Below are 22,189 nucleotides of genomic sequence, written 5' to 3' on the forward strand. Positions count from 1 at the left end.
TGCCATATTTACTATTCTTTCTACACATCAGGATGGTTTCTCCCCGTAACCTCAATAAGGATTCTTTAAAATACAGGCAGCTCTCCTGGACTCCTTTCCCCCTCATGTTATTCTCCCAAGGGATCCTGCCCATCAGTTCCCGGAGGGAGTCAAAGTCTGCTTTTCTGAAGTCCAGGGTCCGTATTCTGCTGCTCTCCTTTCTTCCCTGTGTCAGGATCCTGAACTCGACCATCTCATGGTCACTGCCTCCCAGGTTCCCATCCACTTTAGCTTCCCCTACTAATTCTTCCCGGTTTGTGAGCAGCAGGTCAAGAAGAGCTCTGCCCCTAGTTGGTTCCTCCAGCACTTGCACCAGGAAATTGTCCCCTACACTTTCCAAAAACTTCCTGGATTGTCTGTGCACCGCTATATTGCTCTCCCAGCAGATATCAGGGTGATTGAAGTCTCCCATGAGAACCAGGGCCTGTGATCTAGTAACTTCCGTGAGTTGCCGGAAGAAAGCCTCGTCCACCTCATCCCCCTGGTCCGGTGGTCTATAGCAGATTCCCACCAAGACATCACCCTTGTTGCTCACATAAGATTGTCCTATGTTATAATTACAGATGGGCTCAGCCCAACTCACTGACCCAAACTCACCAGAACTTTGTGGGAGGAGGGATTTGCAGATTCTGACCCCAACTTCGGATCTCAGTTTTGGGGCTGGCACCTGTCGCTATAACAGACTGAAGCAAAATCCTGGACCTGAACTTCCTGGCCTGGCCCCATCTCTAATTATAAACAGGGCGGCATTTCTACCCCAGCTGCTCTCAAGGGAGTCCATGATTTGGGCCCTGTGGGAGTTTAACCTGCTGCTGGGTAGGGGAGACACTGAGCAGATGAGCCAGTTCTGCTGAGAAGCTGGAGAGCTGCCAAGTTGAGCCCTGGGCTGCCTGAAAGGCTAGTGGAGAGCAGGAGCTCACAAAGGATTAGGCCAGTGATCTCCCAGTGGGAGCTTTAATTCCTGCAGAGGGGAGGTTCCCCCTCCCCAGTGAAACAGGAAAATTCAGACCTGTCTGCAGAGATCAGCTGGATTCACACAGGCCGGCTCTGGCCTGGCAGTGCCCGTGTTCCAACCTGTTATCTCAGCACAACCCAGATCCTGCTCCCACTGAAACACATAAAAGAGCTGCTGTTGGATTCTGCAGGGACAGGATTGGCCCCGAGTTATTTCTGGGACTCCTGTTTTACTGTAGTTCTCTGACTTGTGCCCTTCTCCCCATGGGCCCCTGCGACTTCCCCTCACACGTGCCCTGATACACAGCTCTAGTTAGAAGGGCCACCTGCACTGAAGAGACGCTGCTGGTGCCATGGGCTGAGTGTGGTGTTTGCTGTTCCAGAGGGAGTTTCCCCAGGGGGGTCTCAGTTGGATTACGATAACGTGGAGGAGCCTGCCTTGAACGACGTCCCCCAGACTCCAGACGGCCGAGGTGAGCAGTGAATCCGCCTCCTGGAAGCAACGTCACCCTGACAAAAAACTAAATGTGTTTCCCAGGAGGGACAATCGTGGTTTGTTAAGAAAACCAGGAAGTTCACCCACCAGTATTGTCTATGGGCGTAACGCTGGGGGCGCTGACCAGGTGCATGACAAGAGCTGTGTGGAGGCCCTGGGGTAGGGAAGCGTGTGATGTCCAAAGGCATAATAAAGGCCCATAGCAGGGACTGAAGGAGCAGTTCGCTCAGGAGCTGCCCACGCTATACTTGGCTCAGGTCACTGTCCCAGCTTATATACATCTGTGTCAGACACGCTGTGCTGGGGGGGGACATAGAGATTTTACACCCAAGGACCCATGTCCCAACCTTATTAGCTGGCTCCCCGCCCTCCCCCCCACGCTTGTAATCTAGGAGCTCTAGGATCCTCTCAATTAGCTCCTGAAATATATCAAATCAATGTGATATGTGAAATCCCCCAGTCTGAGGGTTCCAGAGGAGGGCTTCTCTTAATGCCCTGAAGGTGGAAGTTAAGTGCTGAGAGATCCCCAGGGACCAGTGAGGCTGATGCATCTGCAGCTTGTAGTTTATTTCTGTCTTCATTGTGAATATTCTCTTAATTACTTCCCATCTTCACGCCAGATGCCCCTGCCCTGCCTGGAGATGTCCCAGGGGCTGTTTACAATGATGCCAGAGAAGCGTGTGTCCCTGAAGGTGACCCTGGCTTGGGGCAGAATGATGACAAAGGCACTGGGGCAAGTGACAGGGATGCACAGACAGGTGAGTGGAGAACTGTTTGCACTTCACAGTGTCTCTGCAGAGTGGGGTAGCTGGAAATGTGGGGTACACAGCAAGGGAACAGCCCTGGCCAACCCAACTCCTGTGAGAAAAAATCTCCTTCTCTCATCTCTCCATTCCCTCAAAGAAGAGGCTTCAGTGCCGGAAATAGAGAGAGAAAAAGTAGGATCTGTGCTGGGTGGTACTTCCTGGTCAAACCAGCAAGATAGCTCGGATTCCCTCAAGCTCTAGGTTCAAATCCTTGTGTGGCTGCCCTACTCTTGATGTACTGGATTCCTACCTATTTACTGAACGTGTATCTTTTGGGCAGAATCTTATAAACCAAAGTCATGTTACTGCTGCACAAATGCTAAAGAGCCCATGACACTTCCTGTAAAAGTCGGGCTTAGCCCATTATCCTTGGCCTAAATTTCCACTCCCCTCCCTGTTGTGCCACGAGCAGAGGAGGTGCAGTGGTGATGAAATGTGCATTGCTTAGTATTTGATGCTTATCTTCATTGTTAGGCAGAGTGACAGTTCTGATGTCCTTAAGTGCTCCTGGCTGGTAAGTGCTTGGGATTTTTTTCACAAATTTACAGGTAGCTATAGCTGGCACTGGGCAGTGTTAGCTGGTCTGGAAACCAAAGGTTTTAGTTTCTAGACTGTGTATCGAGATGATGGATTAGAACTTGTTCTAGAACAAGCCAGACGACTGAAGGGGGAACAATTCCTAGCCCACACCGGAGAGCAAAGGTTCTCAAACCGTGGAGCATGGAATATATTCTGGGGCAGCATGAGAAGCCAGAGCAGAGAGCAGCGGCTACTTTGCAGGCGCCCAGCTTCGAAGGCAGCGCGGCCCCCAGCAGCAGCGCAGAAGTAAGGATGGCAGAGTATGGCGTTGCCACTCTTACTTCTCCGCTGCTGCTGGCGGTAGTGCTGCCTTCAGAGCTCGGCAGCCGGGGAGCTATGTACTTACATGGCTCTTTGTGATTCAATGCCCGACTGCTTTTCACATTTAGTGAGAGTTGGACGTTGATTTTTGTAAATCGGTAGATGTACTTGTGTGGTGGGGGTGGGGGGCGTCAACTGCAATGGACACAAAGAAGGGGGGTGATCAAATAAGTTTGAGAACCACTGCTGTAAACGCCGCCTTGCTCTGCTGCTGCCCATCACCACAGAGTGGATCCACTGACTGTGTGTGTCTCCCTTGGTATTTTCAGGTGGGAGTCTGCACTCGCGAAGGAGTGAAGGTGTATCTGGGATAGAGAAGGAAACCCTGTTCCTGCCTCTGGGAGACACAGGTTATGATGATGTGGGACATTGTGACTCTGGGGGATCAATATCAGAACAATGTGATTGGACAAAATAACCTTGTGCTGATTTAAACGCTTCGCCTCTTTCTCTTAGAAATGCTCCCTCTGTTCTGATGGTCCAGAGACAGTCCCTTCCAGTTTGATAGACAAAGCAGGTGTTTTTATAAGATTTGTGTGAAGTTGCAAGAAATACAAGTGTGAGAGGGAAAAGATTCCTAAACTTTCTTTGTATAATATTCCATTGTTTCAAGGGGTGGAAGTTTCCTGCTTTTTTATGCCTGTAATTTCTTCATCTTGAATTTGTGCCTTTTTGCATATTAAATCCTTTCTGAACGTCTTCCCTGTTGTGGAAGTGTTTCTTGCCAGATGAATTGTGCAGTTTCCAGGGTTCATCACAGGGAGAGGCTGAGATACAACAAACCAAGAGACAAGGGCAGGCCACCTCTGGGTATGGCCGGCTGTTTGATAGCAGGGTGGGTTTACACTGAATGTTCTGTCAGGCATGTGGTAAAAGTGAGACACCAGCAAGAGAACATTCTGAGATGAGCAACATGGTTGTTCCTAAACCTAATTCAGATCTGAAACTTTCCCTGAATCCAAGGAGATAAATGGGAAATTCTCTCTGGGTAATTCACACCTGAACTGAAGGAAACGGTAAAAAGAATTCCCCATTAGCGATAAATACAGAGAATGAATATTTCTGCTAGGACAAAAAATAAATTCTATAGAAAATAATGACAAGAGGAGGGTTAATAAGAATCTGGGTTTCCACTGAAGCAATAAGGCTAAAACAAGCAACAAGTCACTGAGTTGTTGCTAGAAACCCCAGTAAAACCGATCGTTTTCACACAGTGGGATATTTATTTCCATGACAATCTTCGAATATAGTTTAAAGTCAATGCTGAGCTCAGTACTGACTAGTGGAGAAGCCAGAGGTGTTCTCTGGATGAAGCCTCAGTGAAATCAATGCCAGAATGCCCACAGAGTACATTGCTATTTCACAGAAATATCTTTCTTTCCTTCACCACCAATCCTGCGTGCAGTTTAGTCACTTCATCTGTAGAAGGATAGAATGGAAATCGAAATGATGAGAGAAGGAGTTTCCAATCATCTGCATTCAACAGGGTCAGGGGTCATATGAAGACACAGAAATACAGCAATTTACTTTCGAAAAGAGAAAAATTAAAAAGACATGACTGAGACATGTCACTGACCCATGGAGACTGAGGAGGGAAATCTCAGGGGCTGTGCTACCCTGTTCCAGGGCAAAGAGAGGAGGAGAACTCCCCCAAAATGACACATGCAGATCCTGGAGAAAAGGAAAGAGAACAGGGACAGCAGCAGGTGAAGGTGACTGAGTAGGGGATTCCCTTGTATAAGTGGGGGATGTTATAGAGATATTGTGATCTGGATCACTTGGGTCCATTCAAACACTGAGCTTTAATAAAATGCAAGGTCATATTTCTGTGACTCGGAAGAGGATTTAGGTGTCATAGCGGACAAACAACTCAGCATGAAATCCCAGTGCCATGCTGTGGCCAAAAGGAGCAACGCCATCTTTGGATATTTTCACGGGGTCAACTCCTCCTGGCAGCTCTGGGGATTAGCTCTTGCCAGGCACTACCTTTCTCTGATGGTGTCTCTACCGTCATCTCTTTCACCCTATAGCCCCTCTCACTCTTCGAGCTGCATCTTCCTTTTAGTGACCTGGCCAGAGGGCTGAGCCACGAAGGTTCTCCCCTTCCAGGGAATTCAAAGTCCTTGTGGACGAGTTGTCCAGCTGGCATCCCCAGCACCCTGGGCTACTTCCCAGTGGCTGATAGGGAACCAGGGCCTGCCTCTACACTGGCTTCCAGCCATGCAACCCTCACACAAGCATCCAGGGGCTGTATGGTCCTACTCCATGCTGCAGTTGCCTTGGGCTTCTTACTACCTATCTGGATTCCCCCTTTCTGGCTCCTACGCGTAGGGGCAGCTAGGGGGCTCTGCACACTGCCCCCGCCCCAAGCACCACCCCCGCAGCTCAACATTGGCTGGGAACTGTGGCCAACGGGAGCTGTGGGGGCAGTGCTCCCTGGCTGCTCCTATGCACAGGAGCCAGAGGAGGGACATGTCACTGTTTCTGGGAGCTGCTTCAGGTAAGTGCGGCTCAGAGCCTGCACCCCTGACCCACTGCCATGCCCCAACCCCCTGGCACAGCCCTGATCCCCCTCCCGCTCTCCGAAGCCCTCAGTCCCAACCAAGAGCACACTCCTGCACCCCAAACCCCTCATCACCAGCCCCACCCCAGAGCCCGCACCCACAGCCAGAGCCCTCACTCTGCCCCCCCACACCCCAACCCCCTCCCCCAGCCCTGATCCCCCTCCTGCTCTCTGAATCCTTTGGTCACAGCCCAGGGCTCCCTCCTACACCCCAAATCCCTCATCCCTGGCCCGGCACCAGATCCTGCACCCCCAGCTGGAGCCCTCACACCCTCTTGCATCCCAACCCACTGACTCAGTCTGGAGCCCCCTCCCGCACTCTGAACTCCACATTTCTGTCCCCACGCTGGAACCCACACCCCAGCTCCCTGAGCCAGCCTGGTGTAAATGAGAAGTGAGTGAGTGAGGGTGGGGAAAGTGATCGACAGAGTGGGGACGATGACAGGATGGAGTGAGTGGGGGGCAGGGCCTCAGAGAAGGGGGGGCAGGGGACAGGGCAAGAGTGTTCGGTTTTGTGCAAGTAGAAAGTTGGCAGTCCTATTCTTCAGGCACAGCCTGGGAAGTTAATTGTCCTGCCTAGCCACTTTAACCCCTCAAGGCCTTCTGTGGGGTGGGCACCAAATCACAGATATATAGTGACAAAGTTCCTGCTCTACCTTGGTGGGTCTTGCACTTATTGGCGGATTTGCTCGCCTTGGAGCTTCACGGCAGCCCTCAGCTTGGCCGTTTTTCTGAACCCACAGTCCAGGTCAACTCCTCCTGTCTGACCAGGAGTTGGGAGAATTTGGGGGAAACCTGGGTCCGCCCTCTACTCCGGCTTCCAGCCCAGGGCCCTGTGGAATGCAGCTGTCTAGAGTGCTTCCTGGAACACTTGCTTGCTTTTTTGTTGTTTTTTCTTGCCGTTTACGTGCTGGTCGGCCTCCAGCTTGCCGCCACCACCTGCCCCCCCCCCGCCCCCACGCCTGCTTTCGGGCGCAGCTATTTGCCTCAGCTGAAACCCCCGGAGGAGGGGGGGGAAGATTGCCGATTTTGCTATCCGGAGGGGGGAGTGGAAGCCCCCAGACCCAGCTGTTTTGCTGTCTGTTTGGAATTCCTTTCTTATCTCGGCCCGCCGGAAGCCTTGGTACACAGCCAACAAGCTGGAGAAGAAATCACCCAGGGAAACTACAAATCATCGTGAAGGGGGCCGTAAGACTGAGTAATTTTTTGAATTATACTCTCGTGGGGGGGAGTTTGACAGTGTTTTAATTGCGTTTGTGGCGGCACAGGGGGTGTGGCACGGAGCTGCCCCCCGATCCATCGGTGCCCCCCACCCCCCCCACCATTACTACAACTGTCACGGCCCCCCCGCCGTCTGTCCCTGCTGGCAACCTGCCATCTGCCTTCGGATCCAGCTGTTTCCTTTGAACTTTGCCTTTCGGACCGGACATAACAGCCGACCAAACGAGACTCTTTGGACAAACGTGCGTGGGTCTACACCCCCCACCCCCCGGACTGCTTATCCTAAGGCTTGCCCCTATCACCGGACCCCGATTTCTGTTATTCCCCCGCTCCCAGTCCAACCCATTTGGCTTTCCTCCCCCCCGCCCCGCCTGCAGCCCAGCAGGGAGGAGCGGTTAATCTGCTTCCCCCTCCCCCCTCTTCCTTCCAGTGTCTCCCCGTCTCTCCCTGCACACAATGGCGAGGCCCCTCTAATAATATCAGCTGTCCCTCTCCCACCCCCCCCCCGCCCAACCCCCAAGGCTCTCCCCCACCACTATTCTTAAAATACTTGCCACCGCCCCTGCTGGGGCACCGGCAGCAGGAGGCACCAGGGCGATTACTGCCGCTGCTGCGCCCACCGCCCCCGCAGATTTTAGGAACCCGCCCCCAGCTGGCCGGAAAGGCCAGGGCGGGAAGAAAGGAAAGGGCCCCGCTAAAACATCTGGGCCCTCCATGGCAGGGGCTGCCCCCACAGCTGTGGCCTCGTCATCGACCGTGGTGCCCCTCCCTGCGTTTCCCTCCACCAGCTCTGCGAATGTCCCTCCCCCGGCCCCCAGGACCTATGCCTGGGTGGTGGCAGGCTCCCCCCTGCCTGCCGCTTGGTCATCTCGCCCATCCACTGCCTCCGCTACCATCACCAGCGGCCGGGGCCCCTTCCCCACCTTGACCAGGAAGCACGGTGTCCGTTGCCTCCTGGTGCCCGCCTCGCCCCACGTGGAGACATACGTGCAGGTGTTGGCGAAGGTGATAGGACCCACAGCTATTGTGGCGGCCTCCAAGATATATGGGAAGGTCATTTTTTTCTTAGCTTCGGAGGCTGCCGCCCAGGAGGCGGTGGAGAGGGGCCTGGCGGTGCGGGGGGTGTTCGTCCCCCTAGAGCTGCTAGAAGACCTGGGCGTTCACCTCGTCCTCACCTCCGTTCCTCCCTTTTTACCCAGTGCTGCCCTGTTACCCGCTCTCTCCTCCCTGGGGACACTTACCTCTGTCATCAGCCCTCTCCCGTTGGGCTGCAAGGACCCCACCCTCCGTCACGTCCTTTCGTTCCGCCGGCAAGTGCAGCTTCTACCGCCGGCGGGGGCGCGTGACGGAGAGGCACTCGAGGGGTCCTTCCTAGTCCCCTACCAGGGAGCCCGCTATCGGGTCTTTTACTCCACTGGAGAGGCCCGGTGCTACCTCTGCCGCTCAGCCGGGCATGTCCGCAGAGACTGCCCTTTGGCCCAGGGGGGAGGGGCACCCGAGACCCCCGAGACCCGGCAGGACATCGGCCCCGTCGTTGCCGATGCCCCTGGCTGCCTGGCACCTGAAACCAACCCTCCTCCTACTCAATCCATCGCTGCTCCCGTCCGGGCCCAAGAAACACCTTCCCTGCAACGCCCAGGCGAGCAAGGGAGTCCCACCCTTGCTATTACCAATCCGGCGGAGCCTATGGAGGAGGGTGCAGCAAAGATATTACTGGGTATAGGAGAGGGCCCGCCCAAGGAGAAACCCCGCCCCTCATGCTGCCTCACCGTTCCCCCCCCCCGAACCCCTGAACCATCGCCTCCGCCCCCAGACACGACGTCTTCTAACCAACCCCCGGAAGACGCTATGGAGGGCTGGACCCTAGTCCAGGGGAACTGAGGCAAGCGGAAGGCTCGAACTCCGCTGCACCCATCCGATGTGGAAGCACCCCGGAAGACCAGGAAGGGAGGCACTGATATTGAGCCTTGCGCTACGGCCACGAGTGAGATCCATCCGCTGGTGTCGGGAGGGGAAGACAGACTGGCATTGTAGGGCAGAACCCCCCCTCCATGGGAGACCCTCCCCTCCGAGACCCCTGAGGAAGCTCCTCCTGCCCGGATACCACCCGAACCCCCTGCGAACCCCGAAGCAACCGTTGAGGCGGGCCCTAGAGGAGAGGCCCTCGGGGTAGCAGGAGTTGGCCTCTCCTCCGTGTATGCGGAGATTGAGGCCCTAGATTTGACCCCGGTCACCCAGGGAGAGGATGATCTACTGCCTGCTGGCCTCGATCTGGGCAACCTCACCCCAGCCCCCCTTTCCCCATGCTCCCATCCCCTAATTGCCTTCCCGGGCGAGCACCCTGCAGAAGGTGGTCCACCACCTGATGCCATGGCCGCCAAGACCACCACGGAGCCAGCGCCTAGCGCCACTGGGAGCCCCCTCCCTTACCCCTTAACCCTCGACTCTGCTCAGGAGGCACCTTCTTTTAGCTGCTCGCCTCCTGAAGCCCAGAGCCTTACCTCTGCCCCTGCCCCCACCCCTGTCCCTGCCCAATTTACCTCCTCCTGCAATGCTATTGCTGCCCCTGGGGTTATTTCTTTCCCACCTTTCATAGATTCCCCCCAAGGAGCAGTCTTTGCACTTTCTAGTTGCGCCCCGCCATCCCCTTCCACCCCAAGGCGTGAAATGGATTTAATAACCCCAGCCTGTCAGATGCCCCGTCGGTGGTCCGCACCCTGCCTACCCGCCTTAGTGGACCACGAGGCTGCATTAAGAGCCCCACCAGGGAATACCCCGGAAATCGTAACCCCACCCCCCCATGAGCTGCGGCATGCACTACAGAAGTTCGTAGAACACACCCGTGGCGTCCGCAATAGGGTACAGCTGGCTCTTCAGCTATGGGGGACTTCGATCAAATTTTTCAGGCCACAAGGGCCCTTATAAAGGAGGGCAGGGGGCAAGGAAAGCACGGTGCTGCAGCCTACGAGTGGGCCCGCGGCTTCTGAAAAGATTTACTCATCCACGGGATGGGTCACTGGTTGCTGCGCAACCCGCCAGGGGCCACGAACACCCCCACCAATAAGAAACCCCCACCCCTCCAGCCCTCCGCATGACGCCTCTCATTATTGCAACCTTGAACACCAGGGGCTGTAGGATGGCTCTCCACAGGTCCCAGGTGCTCTCTTACCTTCGGGAAGGGGGGTACTCTGTAGCTTTCCTGCAGGAGACCCATACGGACCCGACCGTCGAGGACAGGTGGCGGCTGGAGTGGGGGGACGGGGTATACTTTAGCCACTTCACGACTTGGCAAGCTGGAGTAGCGACCCTGTTCTCCCCCACCCTATGGCCCGAGGTGCTAGAGGTCACTGAGGCCGTGCCGGGCCACCTCCTCCACCTTCGAGTCCGTATGGAGGGGCTCGTGGTCAACCTTGTTAACATCTATGCCCCGCAAATGAGCCCAAAGCGGCCACAATTCTGTCAGCAGGTGTCCGACTTTCTCGGCACCCTAGATTCGCACGAGTGCCTGGTCCTGGGAGAGGATTTTAACACCACCCTCGAGGAATTGGACCGCTCAGGGGCCGAGCCGAGCCCAGCCGCCGCGAACATTCTCCGAGGAATAGTCGAACATCACTCCCTAGTGGACGTCTGGCGTGACCATCACCCAGATGACACCTCCACGTTCACTTTTGTCCGGGTGGAGGCCCATCGGTCACACCACTCTCGGTTGGACCGTATTTATTTATCCTGTTTCCATCTTTCACAGGCTCACTCCTCGACCATTCGGCCAGCCCCTTTTTCCGACCATCATTTAGTTACTATAACGGTCTCCCTCCGTGCAGAGAGACCGGGGCCAGCCTATTGGCACTTTAACAATAGCCTGTTGGAGGACGAGAGCTTCATGACGTCCTTCCGGGAGTTTTGGCTGGCCTGGCGAGAGCAGTGGCGTGCTTTTCCCTCGGTGCGGCGATGGTGGGATCTAGGGAAGGTGCGTGCCAAGCTCTTCTGCCGTGACTGCACCCGGGGCACCAGCCGACGGAGGAACGCAGCAATAGAGCAGTTGGAACGGGAGGTCTTAGAGATGGAGAGGCGCCTGGCCGCCAGCCCCGAGGACCCGTTCCTCTGCGGAGCGTGCCGGGAGAAGCAGGAGGAGCTCCAGGCCCTCGAGGACCATTGGGCCCGAGGTGCCTTTGTTCGATCCCGCATCCGCCTCCTTCGGGAGATAGACCGCGGCTCCCGTTTCTTCTATGCCCTGGAGAAAACGAGGGGGGCCAAGAAATACGTCACCTTCCTTCTAGCAGAAGATGGCGCCCTCCTCTCGGATCCGGTGGAGATGTGTGGGAGGGCCCGTGACTTCTACACAAGCCTTTTCTCCCCGGATCCGACCGATCCTGGCGCTTGCGGGGTGCTCTGGGAGGAACTCCCCACGGTCAGCGTGGGCGACCGAGACCGGCTAGAGCTGCCTCTCACCCTGGCCGAGTTCTCGGAAGCCCTCCATTGCATGCCCACCAATAAATCTCCGGGCATGGACGGGCTGACCATGGAGTTCTACCGCGCGTTCTGGGACATCCTTGGCCCAGACCTAGTCACTGTGTGGGCTGAGTCTTTGCAGGGCGGGGTCCTCCCTCTGTCGTGCAGGCGAGCGGTGCTCCCCTTGTTGCCAAAGAAGGGGGACCTCCACGATTTACGAAACTGGCGTCCCGTCTCACTCCTTAGCATGGACTACAAAATCGTAGCAAAAGCAATCTCGCTGCGGCTAGGGTCCATGATGGCGGACGTGATCCACCCAGACCAGACCTATACTGTCCCGGGTCTGCAGCATTTTTGACAACCTATTTCTAGTCCGAGACCTTTTGGAACTCGGGCGGAGAGATGGTCTGTCGTTCGCCCTCCTGTCTCTTGATCAGGAGAAGGCGTTCGATAGAGTAGACCATGGGTACCTCCTGAGCACTCTGCAGGCATTTGGATTTGGACCTCAGTTTGTGAGTTTTCTCCGGGTGCTGTATGCCTCCGCAGAGTGTTTGGTTAGGCTCAACTGGACCCTGACCAAACCGGTTAACTTCGGGCGAGGAGTGCGGCAGGGGTGCCCCCTCTCGGGCCAGCTGTACGCTCTGGTGATCGAGCCTTTCCTCTGTCTCCTCCGCAGGAGGTTGACAGGGTTGGTGCTGCGGGAGCCGGGGCTGCGTCTGGTCCTGTTGGCATACACCGATGACGTGCTCCTCGTGGTCCAGGACCCGGGCGACTTGGCGCGGCTGGAGGCTTGCCAGGCCATCTATTTGGCAGCCTCCTCCGCCCGAGTCAACGGGGTCAAGAGCTCTGGCTTGGAGGTGGTGGACTGGCGGCAGGTGAGCTCCCTCCCACCCGCGCTTCAGACCATCCGGTGGAGTGCGGGTCCACTGCTCTACCTAGGCGTTTACCTTTCTGCCATGCACCCTTCCCTGCCGGAGAACTGGCAAAATTTAGAGGGCGGGGTCATAGAGCGGCTCCGGAAATGGACGAGGCTACTCCGATGTCTCTCCCTCCGAGGGAGAGCTCTGGTGCTTAACCAACTAGTCCTGTCCACGCTCTGGTACCGGCTCAACACCCTGGTCTCGGCCCCTGGTTTCCTGACCAACCTCCGGACATCAATTCTAGAGTTCTTTTGGTCAGGAATGCACTGGGCCCCTGTTGGGGTTCTTCATCTACCCCTGAAGGAAGGAGGGCAGGGCCTGAAGTGTCTGCACACTCAGGTCCGTGTCTTCCGCCTCCAGGCCCTGCAGAGGCTCCTTTATAGTGCAGGTAGTTCGACATGGAGCATATTGGTGCACGCCTTCCTGCGCCGCTTCCAAGGACTCTGATACGACCGGCAGCTCTTTTATCTGTCAGAGAGGTTTTCCGCGAGACCTCTCCGGGCTGCCGGTCTTCTACCAGGACCTCCTCCGGACCTGGAAACTGTTCTCAACGACCAGGTCCGTGGCGGCCACCGTGGGAGCAGATCTCCTCACGGAGCCCCTGCTACACAACCCCCAGCTCCGTGTGCAGGTGGCGGAGTCCCGCTCGGTGCGCCAGAGTTTGGTCGTGGCGGAAGTCACGAGAGCCGGAGACCTCCTGGACTACGACCGGGAGACTGGCTGGATCCCCTGATGCTCTCCCGGCGCATGGGGCTCTCCAGACCTCGTACCCCTCGGCGCGTACTTCAGGAGTTGAAGGCTGCCTTGACCCCCGCTGCTCGGGCTTATCTTAATCGAGCACTGCGCGAGAGCGCACCCCGCCCACTCTCTACCCCAGGCCCGCCGGACCTTTCAGTTGGGCTCCTACCCCGTAGATCCCAACAAACCCCTCACCCTTTCACTGCAAGCCAGCTGCATGAACTGCAGCCGGTCAGCTTCCAAATCGCGCCATGGAAATATTTATACACACTCACACTTCACACCCTGCACGCCCACACCCTGGTGTCCCGCCCCGATACAAAGTGGCGGGACCTCCTGCCACCTTTGGAGGGTGAGCAACCTCGGTGGACCAGCCTGTATTCCACCTTGGTCCCGAGGCCCGTCGGGGACATTAGTTGGCAGCTCCTTCATGGAGCTGTGAGCACGGGCGTGTTTTTGACATGGTTTACCCCCATCCCGGATACTTGCCCTTTTTGCAATGTGAGGGAAACCCTGGCGCACGTATATTTAGAGTGTGCCAGGCTGCAGCCCCTTTTCTGGCTCCTCACGAATATTTTATTACGCTTTTGGCTACACTTTTCCCCTCACCTTTTTATCTACACACGCGCCCCACCCATGGCCCCACAAAATTGCGAGATCTCCTGGTTAACCTCCTCCTAGCCCTAGCTAAAACAGCCATTTATCAAAGCAGAGAGGGGAGGTTGGCTAATGAAGCGTCCTGCGATTGTAGAGCTATTTTTCGACCCTCAGTACATTGACGTATCTGGGCGGAGTTCCTCTGGGAGGTGTCCACTGACTCCCTGGATGCCTTCGAGGAGCGGTGGGCGCTGTCCGAGGTTCTCTGCTCAGTGACCCCGTCCGGTTCCCTCCGTCTGACCCTTTGATTGAGGGGAAGAGCGAGAGACCCCAGCCCCAGCTGTTGCCGCTGTGGATACCATCATCACTGTCACCTAGGAGGGGTCCTATAACACGTGGGTGTACACTCCCTCACCCCCAAACCACCCACCCCGCAGCCGTGCCCATCTTGTCGGGCAATCTCAGGAGAGGAATAATTGGTGACACTGGGCGTGACACTCGGTAACTCGAGGGGGTGGAAGACCACGAGTGTCGAGGAAGCCCCCCCGCTCTGGGCCCAGGCTAGCCTGGACACTTCTCCCTCCTGAAGGCTGCTGTGTTATACCTTCTGTTTGCTTTGTTTTGTTGCATAGTTTTGTTTTATTCTCTTTGGTGATTCTTTGTAAGTGTTATACAAATAAAATTCTTTTCTGCTTCAAACAAACAACCAAAAATTCTCTCCTAAAAAAAAAAGGGACCTACTTAGCCTGCTCTCCTGCTGCTGCCCTCTGGCATGGGCTTTCCTTGCTTTTTGCCCCTGCTTTCGGCTTCCCCTGCGACCGGGCCAGATGCTCTCCCCGCTTCTCCTCCCTTTCTTTTCTTTTTGTTGTTTTTTTTTCTTTCCTGCTGTTGCTAGAGCGCTGGCCAGCTGCCGGCCGGCTATTAGCTCCCCCCGCCCGCTCTTGGACACTGCTGCTGCTCCAACTGAAACCCCCCCCTGAGATGGGGGGGCCTGCCGGCCTGCTCCCCAGAGGGGGGGAGTGGAAGGACCCAGCCCCCAGACCCAGCCGCTTGCTGTTTGTCTGCAGACCCGTCTTCGGTCGAGAGGACTCTTATCACTTACTTCGTCATTTCTGGAATGCTGTTGCTGAAAAAAAGAAAACCCAGAATAGACAGAGAAAAAGCCATCCACCAGAGGAACACCGCCCGGGGAATCTACAAATCGCCGTGGAGGGGGCCTAAGACTGAGTAACTTTCGAATGTGTTCTCGTGTTGGGGGAGGCCTTGACTGTGTCTTAATTGTGTTTGTAGGGACACGGAGGGTGTGGCACGGAGCTGCCCCCCGATCCATCTGTGTCCTCCCAACCCCCACACCACGACCTTCCTCACTACCCCCCCGCTCCGACATCTTTGCTGGCTATCTAATATCTGCCTCTGGACTCAGCTGCTCGCCCTGATTCCACCGCGTGGACCAAAAGCACCATCCAACCAAACAGAACTCTCTGGACAAGCGTACGGTGGTTTATGTGCCCCCCCCCCGAATTGTCCACCCCACAGCTTGTCCCTTTCTATCTGACCCCAACTCCTGTTAACCACCTGCCACCACCCCCGCTCGGGCATTGGCAATGGAGGGCACCGGGGTGACCTCCACCGCTGCCATGCCCATTGCCTCCCCAGACTCTAGGGAAGCCCCTCCAGCCGGCAGGAAAGACCAGGGCAAGAAGAAGGGGAAGGGCCCCACTAAAACCACCGGGCCCTCCATGGCAGGGGCCACCCCCACTGCTCCTGCCCTGCCACCGACCACGGCGTCCTCCCCCGCTGGGGGGCCCATTACCGGGTGTACTTCTCCCCAGGGGAAGCCCGGTGCTACCTCTGCCAGGCGTCGGGGCATGTCCGGAGGGACTGCCCCTTAGCCCGGCAAGGAGGGGCACCTGGGATCCCCGAGACCCGGCAGGACATCGGCCCCGTCATTGCCGATGCCCCTGGCCGCCCGGTACCCGAACCTGCCCCCCCCCCTTCGGACCACTGCTACTCCCGCTCAGGCCCAAGGGGCACCTCCCCTACAACGCCCAGATGAGCGGGAAAGCCCAGCCCTCGCTGCTGACAATCTAGTGGGGCCTATGGAGGAGGGTGTGGCAGAGATACCACCAGGCATGGGAGAGAGCCTGCCCCAGGGAGAATCCTCCCTCCCTTATGCCGCCCCACCATCCCCCCCCCCCCCAAGTCCCTGAGCCATCGCCTTTACCCCCTGACACGACCCCTGCTAATCAGCCCCTAGATGATGCCACAGAGGGCTGGGCCCTAGTCCAGGGGAAGCGAGGCAAGCGGAAGGCTCGAGCTCCGCCTCATCTACCCGAGGCGGAGGCCCCCCGGAAGACCAGGAAGGGGGGCACCGATGCCGAACCTTCCGCTTTGCCCACGAGTGCGTCCCATCCACCGGTGTCAGCTGGGAAAGAAGTGGCAGCACCAAAGGGTAGTGTCTCCCCTCCACGGGAGAGACCCTCCCCTCCGAGACCCTCAAGGAAGCCCCTTCTGTCCTGACGCTACCCAAAGCCCCCGTGAACCCCGAGGCAACCGTTGTGGCAGGTGCTGGCAGGGAGAACCCTGGGGCGATGGAAAGTGTCCTCTCCTCCATGTTCGAGGAGATCGAGGCCCTAGATCTGACCCCGGTTGCCCAGGGGGAGGACAACATTTTGCCAGCAAACCTCAATTTGGGCGACCTCACTCCACCCCTCTTTTCCCCATTCTCCCTCCCCCTAACTGCTGCTTCTGCTCCCACCTCCGAGGAGCCCCTGGACTCCTCCATCGACCCAGCTGCTGATGGCACCCCACTGATGACCACCGAGCCTGCTCAGGTGACAGCCGGCGCCACGCGGCCGGGACACGAGTCGCCAGGGGCACCCCCCGTTGGTGCAGAGCAATCGATTTCCTTCCCGGGCGGGGGCCCAACAGAAGATAATCCACCTCCTGATGCTGTGGCCGCGCAATCCACCATAGAGCCCGCGCCCGGTATCACGGAGAGCTCCCTCCCCACCCCCTTAACCCTCGAGTCTGATCGGGAGGCCCCACCATCCAGCTGCTTGCCTCCCGAAACCCAGAACGTCACCTCTGCCTCTGCCCCTGCCCCTACCCCTATCCAATTTACCTCCTGCAATGTTATTGCTGCCACCAGGGCTGTCTCCTTCCCTTTCCCAACGGATGACCCCCAGGGAGCGGCCTTTGTGTTCTCCTGCCCCGACCCATTAGGAGATGCTATCTTCCCTCCACTGCCCCCTATCGCCCCAGAGCTTGAGGCAGGCCAAGAAGCTCCAGCCCATCAGGCACCCTGTCGGGGGTCTGCACCCTGCTTGTCCATTTTAGTGGACCATGGGGCTGCACCAAAGGCCCCGCCGGGGAACAACAGGGAAACAGTAATACCCCCACCGCCATGAGCTGCGAGGAGAGCTGAGGAAGTTTTCAGAGGTTGTCCGTGGTTCCCACAACAAGGTACAGCTTGCTGTCCAGCGATGGGGGGATTTTTTTCAAGTCCTCCAGGCCACAAGGGCCCTCATGGGGGAAGGTAAAGCGATGGGGAAGCAGGATGCCGCTGCCTACTGGTGGGTCCGCGTCTTCCGTGACCAATTACTCACCTACGGGATGGGTCAAGGACTGTTGCGTGGCCCGCTGGGGGATGTGAGCATCCCTGCCAATGAGGATCCCCCACGGCCCCCACCATGACAGCTCTCACCATCGCAACGTTGAACATCCGGCATTGTAGGATGGCTCTCCGCAGGTCCCAGGTGCTCTCCTTCCTTCAGGATGGAGGGTACTCTGTGATTTTCCTGCAGGAGACCCATACGGATCCAACCACCGAAGACAGTTGGTGGCTGGAGTGGGGGGACAGGGTCTACTTTAGCCATTCCAAGATTCAGCAGGCTGGGGTGGCGACCCTGTTATCCCCCGACTTACGGCCTGAGGTGCTTGGGGTCGCCGAGGCCGTGCCAGGTCGCCTGCTGCGTCTCCGGGTCTGTATAGCGGGGCTCGTGGTTAACCTCGTTAATGTCTATGCCCCGACATCGGGCCCGGAGCTCCTGCAATTCTATCAGCAGGAGTCTGCCTTCCTCGGCACCTTAGATTCTCACGAGTGCCTGGTCCTGGGAGGGGATTTTAATACCACCCTCGAGGAGCGAGACCGCTCGGGGACCGAGCAGAGCCCGGCTGCCACGGACACCCTCCGGGAGATAGTTGAACATCACTCCCTACTGGACATCTGGCGTGACCACCACCCGGATGACACTTCCACGTTCAACTTTGTCCGGGTGGAAGCCCATCGGTCGAGCCACTCCCGGTTGGACCACATTTATTTATCACGCTTCCAACTCTCACGAGCCCACTCCTCCATCATGAGGCTGGCCCCATTTTCTGACCATCACCTAGCCACCTTGACAGCCTCCCTCTGTGCGGAGAGGCCGGGGCCGGCCTATTTGCATTTTAACAACAGCCTGTTGGAGGATGAGGGCTTCGTGACGTCCTTCCGGGAATTCTGGCTGGCCTGGCGAGGGCAGCGGCGTGCCTTTCCCGCGGCACAGCGATGGTGGGACCTGGGGAAGGTGCGCGCCTGGCTTTTCTGCCGCGACTACACCCGGGGCACCAGCCGACGGAGAAATGCGACGATAGATAAGTTGGAACGGGAGGTCTTAGAGCTGAAGAGGCATTTGGCCGCCATCCCTGAAGACCTGCTCCTCTGCGGAGCATCCCGGGAGAAGCGGGAGGAGCTCTGGGCCCTCGAGGACCATCGGGCCCGGGGCGCCTTTGTTCGATCCCGCATCCACCTCCTTCAGGAGATGGATTGCGGTTCCCGCTTATTCTATGCCCTGGAGAAAATGAGGGGGGCCAAGAAACACGTCACCTGCCTCCTGGCAGAAGACGGCACCCCCCTCACGGAACCGGCGGAGATGTGCGGGAGGGCCCGAGCCTTCTACTCAAGTCTTTTCTCCCCGGATCTGACTGACACTAGCGCTTGCAGAGTGCTTTGGGAGGAGCTCCCTACGGTCAGCGCGAGCGACCGAGACCGGCTAGAGTTGCCTCTCATTCTGGCCGAGTTCTCGGAAGCCCTCCATCATATGCCCACTAATAAGTCTCCAGGCATGGACGGTCTGACCGTGGAGATCTACCGCGTGTTTTGGGATGTCCTCGGCCCAGACCTAGTCACCGTCTGGGCCGAGTTTCTGCAGAGCGGGGTCCTCCCTCTTTCGTGCAGGCGAGCTGTGCTCGCCTTATTGCCGAAGAACAGGGACCTCCACGATTTACGAAATTGGCATCCCGTCTCGCTCCTCAGCACGGACTACAAAATCATAGCGAAAGCAATCTCGCTGTGACTAGGGTCTGTGCTGGCGGACGTGATCCACCCAGACCAGACTTACACCGTCCCGGACCGCAGTATCTTTGATAACCTATTTATGGTTCAGGACTTTTTGGAACTCGAGCATAGAGACGGTCTGTTGTTCGCCCTCCTGCCCCTAGATCAGGAGAAGGCATTCGATAGGGTGGACCACGGGTACCTCCTGAGCACTCTGCAGGAGTTTGGCTTTGTACCCCCATTTGTGGGTTTTCTCCGGGTGCTGTACCCTTCCGCAGAGTGTCTGGTTAAGCTCAACTGGACCCTGACCGAACCAGTCAGCTTCGGGTGAGGAGTACGGCAGGGGTGCCCCCTCTCGGGACAGCTGTATGCTCTGGCGATCGAGCCCTTCCTCTGTCTCCTCTGCAGGAGGTTGACAGGGTTGGTGCTGCAGAAGCCGGAGCTGCGGCTGGTCCTGTCGGCTTACGCTGATGATGTGCTCCTCGTGATCCAGGACCCCAGCGACTTGGCGCAGGTGGAGGCTTGCCAGGCCATCTATTCGGCAGCCTCCTCCACCCGGGTCAACTGGTCAAGAGCTCTGGCTTGGCGGTAGGAGACTGGCGGCAGGTGAGCTCCCTCCCACCCGTGCTTCAGACCATCCGGTGGAGCGTGGGTCTGCTGCTCTACCTCGGCGTTTACCTTTCTGCCACACATCCCTCTCCACCGGAGAACTGGGAAAAATTAGAGTGCGGGGTGATAGAGCGGCTCCGGAAATGGACTGGACTACTCCGATGTCTCTCCCTCCGAGGGTGAGCGCTGGTGCTTAATCAACTAGTCCTGTCCATGCTCTGGTACCGGCTCAACATCCTGGTCCTGGCCCCGGGTTTTCTGACCAACCTCCGGACATCAATTCTGGGGTTCTTTTGGTCAGGAACGCACTGGGCCCCTGTAGGTGTTCTTCATCTACCCCTGAAGGAAGGAGGACAGGGCCTGAAGTGTCTGCACACTCAGGTCCGTGTCTTCCGGCTCCAGGCCCTACAGAGGCTCCTCTGTGGTGCAGGCAGTTCAGCGTGGAGCACACCGGCTCATGCCATCCTGCGCCGCATCCGAGGGCTCTGATATGACCGGCAGCTCTTTTATCTCCATCCGGGAGGTCTTCTGCGAGACCTCTCCGGGCTGCCGGTCTTCTACCAGGACCTCCTCCAGACTTGGAAACTGTTTTTAATGACCAGGTCCGTGGCGGCCACTGAGGGAGTAGATCTCCTCGCGGAGCCCCTGCTACACAACCCCCAGCTCCGTGTACAGGTTGCAGAGTCCCGCTCGGTGCGCCAGAGCTTGATCCTGGCAGAAGTCACGAGAGTCGGAGACCTCCTGCACTACGACCAGGAAGACTGGCTGGATCCCCTGACGCTTGCATGGGGCTCTCCAGACCTCGCACCCCCCGTCGCGTACTTCAGGAGGCGAAGGCCACTTTGCTGCCCGCTGCTCGAGCTTATCTCGACCGGGTCCTGTTCGAGGGCACGCCCCACCCACCCAGTACCACAGGCCCTCTGCACCTTTTAATTGGACCCCTGCCCCGCAGACCCAATCAACCCCCTCACACCTTCACTGCGAGCTGGCTGCATGAACTGCAGCTGGTACACTTCCAAACCGCGCCAAGGAAACATCTATACACACTCGTGCTCCACACCCTTCACGCCCTCACCCTAGTGTCCTGCCCCGACACAAAGTGGCGAGACCTTCTGCCACCTTTGGAGGGTGAGCAGCCCCGGTGGGCCAGCCTATATTGCACCTTGGTTCCGAGGCCCGTCGGGGACATCAGTTGGCGGCTCCTTCATGGAGCTGTGAGCACGGGCATGTACTTGACGCGGTTCACCCCTGTCTCAGATACTTGTCCCTTTTGTGGTGTGAGGGAAACCCTGGCTCACATATATTTGGAGTGCACCAGGCTGCAGCCCCTGTTCCAGCTCCTCACAAATTTCCTATTACGTTTTTGGTTGCATTTTTCCCCTCACCTTTTTATTTATGCACTCCCCATCTGTGGCCTCACAAAGTCACGGGATCTCCTAATTAACCTCCTCCTGGCCCTGGCTAAAATGGCCATCTATAAAATCAGAGAGAGGAGGTTGGCCGATGGAGTTTCCTGTGACTGTGGGGCCATTTTCCGATCCTCGGTCTGTTCACGTATCCGGGCGGAGTTCCTCTGGGCGGCGTCCACTGACTCCCTTGATGCTTTTGAGGAGTGGTGGGCGCTTTCCTAGGTTCTCTGCTCAGTGTCCCTGTTTGGGTCCCTTTGTCTGACCCTTTGATTGGGGGAGAGAGTAAGGGACCCCAGCCCCAGCCATTGCTGCTGCGGACACCACCACCTTAGAGGGGTCCTTTCACATGTGGGTGCACGTGCCCCCCCCATCCCGGATTGTCAACCCCACAGCCTTCCCCTCTTGTTGGGTGCTTTCAGAGGAGGGAATTGTTGGTGACACTCAGGCGTGGCGCCAGGTAACTCGAGGGGGTGGAAGACCACAAGAGTCGATGAACCCCCTCGTTCTGGGCCACCAGGTAACTCGGAAGACCACGAGAGTGAAGGAAGCCCCCCGCTCTGGGCCCAGGCAAGCTTGAACAGTTCCCTCCCCTGAAGCTAATGAGAAAACAATTGTGATTGGTTGCTGTGTTACACATTGCATATGCTGCTGTTTTTACTTTGTAAGTGTGTTATGCAAATAAAAAAAACATCTTTTGCTTCAAAAAAAAAATTACTCTCCTATCGCCATCTGGCCCGACACTGTCACTATATATATATACAGGAGAATAGTGACTAGCAATAGGGAGGTGATTTTACCCCTGTACAGCATTGGTCAGACCGATATTGGACGATTGCATCGAGTTCTGGTGTACACATTGTAAAAAGGATGGTGCAAATTGAAGAAGGATGGTGAAAAACAGAGAAGGGCTACAAACATTACTCAGGAGCTGAAAAAATGTCTTATAGAGAGACAGAACAGCTCAACCTGGTCAGTGTATCAAAAAGAAGATCAAGAGGTGACTTGATTATGGTGCATAAATACCCTCACAAAGAGAAAGTACTGAGTACTAAAGGGCTCTTTAATCTAGCACAAAAAGGCAAAACAAGAACCAACGGCTGGAATTTAATGCCAGAGACATTGAAATCTGAATCAAAGCACAAGTTTTTAATAGGCTGATTAACATCAGAAC

General features: G+C 56.9%; 1 protein-coding gene across 1 annotated transcript in view; it reads left to right on the forward strand.

Moving 5' to 3' along the window:
- Positions 1-4,919, forward strand: part of LOC141985920 (scavenger receptor cysteine-rich domain-containing protein SCART1-like) — a 50,331-nt gene extending 45,412 nt beyond the window's left edge. The window contains exons 13-15 of the mRNA XM_074950126.1: positions 1,377-1,466; positions 2,110-2,247; positions 4,822-4,919. Of these exons, the coding sequence (XP_074806227.1) occupies positions 1,377-1,466; positions 2,110-2,247; positions 4,822-4,919 (326 nt within the window). The remainder of the gene's footprint in view (positions 1-1,376; positions 1,467-2,109; positions 2,248-4,821) is intronic.
- Positions 4,920-22,189: the final 17,270 nt, after the last annotated feature.

This window comes from Natator depressus, chromosome 1 (genome assembly GCF_965152275.1).
Source record: "Natator depressus isolate rNatDep1 chromosome 1, rNatDep2.hap1, whole genome shotgun sequence".
NCBI lineage: Eukaryota > Metazoa > Chordata > Testudines > Cheloniidae > Natator > Natator depressus.